Here is a 10557-nt window from a genome sequence, read left to right as displayed (position 1 = left end):
TAAACATCTTTGCGTTGATATCTATCTCGCCTCCGTGCTCTATTTGAAATTTTCTTCTCTCTCTTACCCTCTCTTCCCTCTCCTCCTCTCCCTCAACTATTGTGACCTAAGCTGCTATTGCAGCTGATTATACCACTATCATCATTATACGCAGCAAACTCTTTGCATCCTCGGTTTCTTAGGGGTCTGATCTCAACTATTTCAATGAAAAAAAAAAATCATGATGGATCTTTTGAGAGGAAAGAGGAAGCATGAAAATTATGATTAATTTTTTTTCTTTTTGTTCATGGATGATTTACTTTCTCTATTGATGTACCGAAATTTGGTTGGCCAGGGTGATTTACATGGTAGATTTGGTTCAATTAATAAATTCTCTAACAAAAAGAGAAAAAATATCCTGGATCTCTTGAAAAAATGATTTTTTTGGAAGAAAAAAAAATCATGAAAAAGAAAATTTTTGATTTTTCCGGGGAAGGTAGTCGCTAGTCGCGGACTACATTGGAGAGGGCGCGCTTCCTAGGCTTTGGTATGCCAACGGTTCCTAGGAAATTTTTTAGGGACTGATGTTGGACTTGGTAGAATCTTCCAATAATTGAAACTATCGGCCTCCTGTTGGATTAGGGGTGTGAGATAAGACGTTCCAGCTAACTCTAAATTAAAATAATGAATAAGAGCTCACCTAGCTCGGTGATGATTCGGTAGATGTCATGACGTTTTGGAGGGCAGAGTTTTCGGCACCTGGAACTGGAAGTCCAAAAAATGAGCGCGGTTGATGGTGGATTCGTTCGATGCACGATCCGACCTCCATCGACAAGTAATCAACGTGCAGTTTTAAACCATTTGGCCTCGAGAATATCGTTTGCTTGAAAGCCAAAAGATCAAAGGCACTCCACTTGGAGAATCTAGCGGTGTTCCGCGTAAATGATGGTGGTAGGTCTGGTCCCGGTCCCTTGCAGAGGCAGAGAGCGAGAGCGACGCTACTATTTACGTCTTTCACGTTAACTGTGGCTGGGAATGGGACGTCTACGACCAGAAAGAAAACAAATTGGATCTTGTTACTATAATTAGGACCATGAATCAGGGAAGCGGGTCGAGTCAAGCCAGGAGCTGCTGGGTGGCACCGGCACCGCACGTGGTAAACCATTCCAAGGTTCTTCCGGTCCGGTCCCCAACAATCAATAGCCGATTTCCACGTCGGAAGACGACAGCTTGGACTCATCAATCTCAAAAATTCAAATCCCAAATCTTCGCTTGCTGCATGTCCTGCACGCCAGACTTCGTGCACCAGAACCGCCTTTCCTTGCCACCTAACGCATTTTCACACCACAAGAAAGAAAGCCATCTTCTTCTTTCTCTTAATTTTGTTTGCAAACAAATTGGCTACGCCTACCATCGATCTTTACTGTGACGACGGCTGACGAGAGCTCTCTGGGGGGATTTCGCAGCGAGAGTAAACATGGAGAAAGGCTGAGTGGTCCTGATCGAGATTGGAATCGATCGATCGGTTGAAACAGGATGGAAGAAATTAATGGATGGTCCATCTGCATGTTCACCCGTGCTGCGGCGAGGATACGACAGCAAACTGCATCTTCCATTCTCTCTCTCTCTCTCGCACTCCCATTAAGACAGCAGCAATGTAATTAAACGAGAAGAAGTGGAAAATTACAGATGCAACAAAGTGCAACTGCGATAAAAGCTCGCAGTGTGCCAGAACATAAGATTCTAAGTGCGCGCAACTTGTGTTGATCTGATCTGTAAACATTATAAACATGTTAATCTGATGATTGTGTTTCAGTGTAGCAAGCGCTTAATTTCTATTTGACTGAATGTGCTTACATTATACAACGATCATTTTGATACATAACAGACATGCTTTATGGCTTCAATTAAAAGTCAAGTCCACCATCTTAAATTATCATAATAATGTATTATTGCGCCTGAAGACTTGAGGTTTTGTTTGGCATATCAAAATAAATGTTTTAAAGATGATGATTGATGCCAACTAATTAATGTCAAGCTGAATATTATGATTAGTGATTCTTCAATTATGTAGTTGCCATTCATGTCACGCATCCTGCACCACGTCCGAATCAAGTATTGACTTTGGTTTTGAATCATTGCACCAGTTAAAAGTAATATCCATGCACCTTTGTGGTCGCTTCTTGACAGGAAGAACAGGTTGAAACAATTTTAACCGAACCGTTCCGACTCTAAAGACTAATCTGACAGGAGTTCTTATTTATTGACCCCAATGATACAAAGAGTTGACATGTTAAATCCCTTACAAGTCTCAAACCTCACGATCTGATTTCTATGCTAATACAAAGTAGCGACCAGGATGCACCCAACTCAGCTCATCACTCATTCTAATTGTATGCGAAGTAAGAGAAACAGTAACTAATGACAGGGCCCAGGACAGCTGAAAAGAAAAAAGCCCTACAAGGTGGGCCTCGCAACTGACCCGCCCACAAACCCAACAAGGTTTTAGAAGATAAATTATAAATATCAGGCGATATTTCAAGCAGGATCAAGACGAGGAGGAAGCCAGCAGACATTATTCTCAAGCCTCGCTTCCCTGCTTCAAGACCTTCCATCTTTGTCCTCTAAAAAGGAGGGGGGGGAAGGGAGGCTTTCATTCTTGCACACGATCCCCCTCCAAAAAGGGGGAGCCGCTATATATGGTATCGACGCTTTGATATTTTCACCGTTTTCTTTTATATTGTATAGTTTGTGCAGGCAAATGATCGGAAGATCCATAACAACCGGCTGTTACGGTTGTGAGCAGGGTGGAAAAGGGATCAGAAAACATGGGACAGCAAGTGAAAATGCATCGCCATCATGGATGGGAGAGACACATTTACTTTTAAGCTGGGATGGACAAAGCCGGAATTCCATGTTTGTTTTCCTCTAATCACAGTTTTGTTGGAGCAATGTTACGCTGCTCTTGTAAAATGAACATGAAAAGTTTCCTTAGCAGGGGGCCAAAAAGAATCGGTGCAATTCTTTGATTTATCATCAAATATGATGGACTAGTTAATTATGACATTGCAAAAAAGTCACCTATCATGAATCCGATTTTTTTATTTTTTTTAACATGCACTTAAGAAACAGTATGAAACATTTTTCGTTTTATTTTTAATTAAATTACAATCATAGTTTAGAGCAGAAAAGATGATATATAGCAGATCGGATACATGTAAGCAAACAAGAGAGGGAACAAAGTATGTTGTTGTTAAGTGTTTTGGCCCGGTTGCAACTCTGATTTTGATTTTTAGTTCATCTCATATGTAGAGCCCAAGAGACAACATACATAACAAAGGGTGACGCACAGATTTGAAAATGGAAGCATGAAAGTTTTGGTAGTCGAGAAGGATCAGTGGGCTCTGATACTATGTCAAAATAATATATTAATTTAAACGCTAAAGCATTTATATGAATGGTCTTAAAAATATATAAGCACCACAAGAGTTTTTAATTCATCCAATGTGATACTATTATTTTTCAACAATTATCACTGTCGTAGATATTCCAAATAAATGATTTTTCCATAGATGAGATAGGAGTGGTGGATTGCCTAATGAGTTGAGAAAAAAAGAATTGAATCCTCTCATATTCGGAGATCGAACTTGATAGTGTGATTTATATAATCATGGCTATCTATGCCATATAGGTGGCATATAATGCATTGAAAGACACATCAAATTGCATTCCAAGATGGACAGGATTTGAATACAGATAGGAATCTATCATATTGCCCGGCGTATCCTTTTCTGCTTGGTCACTGCAGTCAGTTAAGGAAAGATTGGTGGATAGCTATACACCACCCAGGAACTTGCCGATGCAAATATATTAGGCGCCGACAAAGCCCAAATCCGATCACCCAACAATAGGCTGACAAATGGTATCAAAAATGACCTATTTTAGTTGGACTTAGATTGATATGCAAATCCGGATAAAGAAGGCTGAAGTCGGCATTTCGCTCGACTCTAGACTCTAAGGTAGTGTTTAATTGTCATTATTTTAGGTGGAATAAGGGCTTATTCCATCTTATTTCCCAAAACATCTTCTAAAGTGATAGTGGGCCTTGTAGGAATATCAACTCCTTTCAACCTGCATTAATTATGCATTAATTACATTTTATTTTCATCTACCTTGAATAAGTTATTCCATGTTGGACCATGAAATAGCCTATTCTAAGTCTTTAATGAGAAATTAATTGCACCTTATTCTAGATTAGGGAATAACATTGCATTAATTGCACCTTGTTTCCAATAGAATAGCAGACTTCCAACCAAACAGAAATCTGTAATATGCATGGTGGATAGCTATTCTCTGAAAATTCGTATCCATATTTCTAGAATACCAAAAGGGGGCTACCAAACACTACCCAAGAGTCTAATTCCAATAAGATTATAACTCCTCATCTATATAAAAGGCTTAAGATCCAAAGTATGCATACATGGCACAAGCTCTCTACTCTCTCTTCTCCATCTTTTCATATTTATTTTCTAGAATTCTGTCTGACTTAAGCATTGAACGGTTATCGGATTGGTTCTGACAACTTTATTTTTTTTCAATGCTATATATCTACCCATGTCCTTTAGATCATTGGTCAACATTTTTTTCCTTTTCGTGTTGATCGACCGGCGCTGTTCCATCTCACAGACCAAGTATTGACGGTATTAGATGCCTTGCAATTTCTACAATTTCGTAGCAAGTCACTGCAGGAAAACATATTGCAAACCGTTCTAACCTTCCATTGCAAACCGTTCCATCAGTCAACCCAAATTCGTAGTGCAATGGAAGGGATGGTGGCCCTACGCCTCAGTGAAGTAGTCACAGCTGGAACGGCCAAGGCAAATGCGTAGGCTGTCCGGTGGATAAAGATGACCTTCCTTCCACTATCTCTAGCTTATTTATCAAACGGATATTATTAAGTTTCTCAATAGGCGAACAAACTTTCTTTTTCCTCGGCTTTTCAAATACAGCTTTCCATTTCATTAACCCGCTTCCACTTTGTCGGCAGCTAAAGACACGTTCCTATGATCCGTCCACATACACTTTTTCTAACTATCCATGCAAGTTTAAATATGATGATCTTTAGTATTTTAAAGAGAAGAGTGTGTGTGTCTATATATATATATATATAATCGGATCCAAAATAAACAAATATGTAAATTATGGATCCATTTCATTAATCATGTACTCTATACAACAAAAAAAAAAAATCAAAAGTAAACATGTCTCAATAACCTACTCATTAAATGGATATAAAAATGAATATGTGAAATAATACTAGACCATATTTTGATTATTCAAATCTATTAATTATCAATCTATACGTCTTTTAACATGTATAGATAATAATCAATAAAATAATTTTTTAACCTAATACTAGTTAGATGCTTTATCATCTATTTTAATGTACTATTGTGATTGAAACCATACATCTTCTTATTTGCTTGATGCATGGATTACAAATTAGCAAAAATATTATTTTAAATTTCGAGATATTTTTAATAGATGAGTACCTGGCTTTTAATTTTAGATCCATTTCATCAATTCATTCTTATGGAAACATTTAAAACTTTTTAATTGTTGGCGTAAGGTAGATGTTTAACTGGATTCAATAAGCCGGAATGGCGTCCACGAAACGGGGAGCTGGCCCTCGCCGCCTGTCGCCGGTAGCATCGGGTGCCTTTCCGACGGTGGCAGACAAAGTCTGAAAAATCTCAACAGCTGCGGAACCACGATCGCGACAGGCAACGGTTATACTGACTCCTGAGTGAATCTCCGCGGCTGCCACGTCACCGATAGATTCAAGATTCCAAGAACGAGGCGGTTTGGTCCATCACATGATCCACGGCGGCAAGGGCGGACTGGTCTGCCCCGGTCCCCAGAAAGAGACACACTTACCATCACATTGGACCGGATATCATTTTAGTTTCAGTTTGTTTGTGGTGAGCTCACCTGGTGGTGATGCGATCTCGTACGCCGCGACGGTTGGAACGGGACGGCCAGGGTAGCAGCGTGTGGAAGGGGAGAGGGTCTGGGAGAGGTCCAACTAGAGAGGGAACGCTAGGATGTCGGGGGTAATTTTGTAATTTCCCACTCGATTTTCTCACAATTTGGCTGTGAGAAAGAGACGCGACTGCCTCGAACTGTTCCTGGAGCTTCAGATCCTTTTCCCGCCGGCAACCGGATTCTAATTTCTTCGTTACGCGTTATCTGCATCGTTCAATTAACAAATACGAACAAAAAAAGATTCACTTGATTTTCTTTCTTTATTTTTTTAAAAAAATGTTTTTCCTCACCAAATTCGTCGAGCAAAACTTTGAATAAAATGAGTTATAAGAGCAAGATGGTGGTTTAAGCAACGGAAAGGAAAATAGACAATCGAGTGGCATCATTTTTGTCAGTTTCTGTCGTGTTGGTGTTTCAGGAGTCGCCGAACATTGGTCCCTCATCAAAAACGCTACCGGGCCCCTAGCATCTGCTCAGGCTAAAACAAACACCGAAAGTCGACCGTCCAAATTCTTACCCTTCTTTTTCCTTTCTTTGTTTGATCATTGGTAGAGAAAAACTCTCATAAAAGTCTTACCATCCGTGCGACTCAAATCTCCCTGGAGTGTAATGAATAAAATGATAATTTTATCCTTGCCAGGATTTGGAAGTAACGGCCACAATTTGCAACGAGAGGATGGTTTAGTCAATGTGCAAGTGTGCAGAATCGTGACGAAAAAAATATTTATTGCAGCGATGGTATCATATTAAATTTATAATAAATTAATAAAAAATTTTATATTTCATCAATTATCATATATTACATTGATTTTTATAGATAATACTCTATATTATCTTCCGTATATTTCATCTATTTTTAATTTTTTATTAATTTATTACAACGGTGATGTGATATCACCGTCGCAACGAATATTTTCTCCGAGACGGGATGCAAGTGTGCAGAACCGAGAAGGACAGATTGCAAATTTCTTCATTTCTTGGGTTTCTTGTTCATAATAATTTGGCGTCTTCCCTCTATTTTTGACACGCCGCTCCGGTCGACATTCCCTCCCACCCGCCCCAACCCACTTTTTTTTCTTTTGGGTACAACCCTCCTTCCCTCTTATAGGCACATCTCTCTCCCTCTGTCCCCCCGTTCCCCATCTCTCCTCGACTCCAAAGAAAAAAAAAGAAAAAAAAAAAAAAAAAAATAGAGGCGACCAAGTCCCTTTGCTTTCCTACATCTCGCTTTGGTCCCTGCTTGCCTTTTGGGAGGGGCCCGACCCCTGGTAAGTGGGAAACCCGCCAGCCAGTGTGGGCTATTGTTATTTCTTCTCCCACCAGCAAAACTGCGTAACTGCAGATAGAGTCATGCCCACCCTGCCCCTACCCTGCTATTTTTAGCATCTCTTCTCGCCCTCTAACCAGACCAGCGAGCGAGCTTTCTTGCTTACCTTCCGATATGGCCGAGGATATGGAGGACGCTGAGTTCTTGCTTCCGTCCGAGTTCCTCTGCGACGATTTCTTCCTCGAAGGAGTCAGGACTGCGGGGACTTCCTTCTCCACCGACCTTTGTCCCGCTTCCGACTCGAATCCGAGCTCTCCGGTGGATCCTGCGACCACCAAGTGCCACGAGGAGGACTACATGGCCGGGCTAACCCAAAAGATGGTTCGCTCCTTCCTTCAGGACGACGACGCCAACGATACGCCTGTTCTTGCAGTTGAGAACGCAAAGGTATCTATTTTCCAACATCTGACTCCTTTGTTATCATACATATATCTTTTTAGGCGTTTCGCAGGAAGTTGCAACAGAAATCAATCTCATCCGCTAATTTGATTTGGGGTTTTCTGGATTTGCTGCGTAGGCACGGGCAGTTATGGCCGGTTCACCGCAGTCTACTCTGAGCCCCTGGTCCGCTTCCGGGAAGGGGAGCCCGAACGCCCTGTCGCTGGGCGTGTCGCCACCGTCGACTCCGTTGGAGCGGCACAAAGACGACGCTTGGGATCTGCTCTATGCGGCGGAGGAGCACGTCACGCGGCTGAGAAGTCTCAACGACCAAGGCAACCATCACAGCTATCAGGGCAGCGGGCTCTTGTGGAAGTCTTCTCCCCCGGTTTCGGCCGCTTCCAAAGCCCCCGGCACTGGTTATTACCACACGCCAGCTCTCACCCAGAACCAGCAGCAGGTGTGTGTGTTCGTATGCGTGTCTATTTTTTTTTTTTTTTCCTCCTCCTTCTCTTTCCCTTGAAAGCTTTCTTCCTTGGTTTTCTAGGTCTAAGCCTTTTCTCTAATCATGTTTTGCATCCTCTCGTAGTTCTGTCATCTGAAGCAACCGCAGTTAATGAAGCGGCAGCTCTCTGCAGCATGGGGGAGGCAGAGCAGAGCAAGGGGGGGCGGCGGGGTTTATGGTGGGGAGGGACGGTACGGCCGGCCTCTTGGCTTGCCGTCTTCGGCGTGGCCGCCTCTTCAGAAGCACCGGCAGCAACCCCAACTCGGTTCTTCTGGCATGAGAGCGGTTTTCCTGACTGGTGCCGGCGCTAAAAGGGAGTCCGCCGGCACGGGTGTTTTCTTGCCTCGGAGAGTCGGCACTCCAAACGAGTCGCGCAAGAAGCCAGGTATGATAGCCCTCGGTAATCAATAGAACAAAGACCATCGTCGATCTAGGGAACACCCCGGCTTAATCATTGTTGGATCGATATCTGTTCCACCAGATTTGAGATTTATTCTGTGTTGTTGAATCCCAATATTGTTTCCTTTTCATCAATTTTGTCTTTATGATTGTGGTTTCTGTCCGGTAGTAGCATGTTTTTAATGTTTTACATTTCATCACGAATGACAGACAAATTTGTCGGCGAAATATCTCATATATTTCTAATTTATTGGTTTTTATCAGCTTGCTCGACTGTGCTTCTTCCCGCAAGAGTAGTTCAGGCTTTGAACTTGAATATGGAAGAATTGGGAGCCCAGCAACACTTTCCGGATGGCTTTGTTCTTGATCACGGTAAGGAGGACCTTTTATCCAAAAACTGGGAATTGTTATGCATGTGATTATTATGAGATTTTAGGCACTGTGTTTTTGTTTGAGAGGACCATTCTTTGCTAATAGTGTTTAATTTCTTTTTATGCGCAACCGCAGGTGTTCTTGGGCGGGCCAACGCCGCCTTTTCCCAGCGGAACCGGAACCACTTCCGTCCCCCCGCCGCCGGCCGTTACGAGCCATGATGTACGTCACACCAGGGATGAACGTACGTAATAACCCTCGCCACTACTGGCCTCTTGCGTACCGATGGTGGTAGCACTCTTGCAGTAGGTAGTGCTGGGTGTACTAGCTAGGTATTGGGCAGCAAGTAAATCCCAGCTTGGAGGAGCGCGCAGCATCTGGTGCTGCTTCTAGTACGTAGTCTAGGAACGTTATTATTGGATTTGAGCATGGTGGAAGCGCTGGGAAGACGGACCTCATGAAATAGTTTGCGTCAGTGTAGGGAATGGAAGTAGAAGAGTAGAAGAGGAAGAAATAAGTCATGCTTTTTGCATATATATATATATATATATATATATATATATAGAAGAGTAAAGAGGAAGAAATAAGTCATGCTTTTTGCATATATATATATATTGCAGAAGAATTATCCAATAAGACGCTCGCTTCTCTGAAGGTTACCTTGGTACTCGTCAAGCCTAACCCAATTCTCTCACTGCAGAAGCACATGAGCTTGAGGAATAAGGAAAAATGCCTCCTTTGTAATTGTCTTTTTGTTATAGTCTCTCTCTTTTCTATTTTTGGTCTGAGGATGGAGTTAGGAATTAGATCATATACAATAGCATGGGCTGTTACAAGTTTTATCAAGCCATGTATTTTGGAAAAAGGGTTTCTATATATGACTTGAAAATTAAATTCACCTTATGTGCTTGATGCTGTATGTCGTGTTGGATTGTTCTGCTTCCCCTCTTTTAGGGCCCATAGGAGGGCCTCAGGATGGGCTGGTCAACTACCCGAATGGAATCTATAAAATGTCAGGCGTGATTGGTTTTTTTTATTTTTTATTTTTTTTCCTAGAAAGAACATAACATCTGAAGGCTGAACGTTTTATTTTCTTGTTTCCTGAGAAGATGTGATGGGGATGGTTGCTTGTGCGTTCAGCGTCCGGGGTTTTGTTTAGCGCTGGTGGCTATTCTTCGGACTTTTATTTATTCATACCCACTTTGGACTGGGGCGGGCTGCACTTTGTTGTTTGACACGGTCAACATCCGCATGCATGTCTAGCTAGTTAAATAATACTTCTCTAGCTAATTAAATAATAAAATTATGGTATAAAGACGACCGAAAGTTGCTTCGTATTTGTTCTCAAAAATGTGCAGTGGTAGAGGTATCGGTAGGGGTGGGAAAGCTTGTAGCGGAAGCAGGAATAAGTTCGTGAGAAAATGGAAAGTTTTGTCTTGCATGATGGTGCTACGGAGTTGTCTGCACGTTACATTTCCGCCACTTTGGATTCCTTTCGTTCGTGAAAAGATTCTCTTTTCAATAAAATATTTTTCTTCTACAGAGAATATAT

The 10557-nt window shown here is 41.8% G+C and overlaps 1 protein-coding gene across 1 annotated transcript; it reads left to right on the top strand.

Moving 5' to 3' along the window:
- The first annotated feature begins 7163 nt into the window (after positions 1-7163).
- LOC105032600 (uncharacterized) lies at positions 7164-9908 on the top strand. Its single transcript, XM_010907081.4, has 5 exons — positions 7164-7738; positions 7869-8189; positions 8319-8619; positions 8898-9005; positions 9141-9908. The coding sequence occupies exons 1-5, from the start codon at positions 7466-7468 to the stop codon at positions 9224-9226; spliced, it is 1089 nt and encodes a 362-aa protein (XP_010905383.1). The 5' UTR covers positions 7164-7465; the 3' UTR covers positions 9227-9908.
- Positions 9909-10557: the final 649 nt, after the last annotated feature.

Source organism: Elaeis guineensis, chromosome 5 (assembly GCF_000442705.2).
Source record: "Elaeis guineensis isolate ETL-2024a chromosome 5, EG11, whole genome shotgun sequence".
Lineage (NCBI taxonomy): Eukaryota > Viridiplantae > Streptophyta > Magnoliopsida > Arecales > Arecaceae > Elaeis > Elaeis guineensis.
Note: the sequence above shows the minus strand (reverse complement) of the source record. Positions and strands in the feature narration are given on the sequence as shown.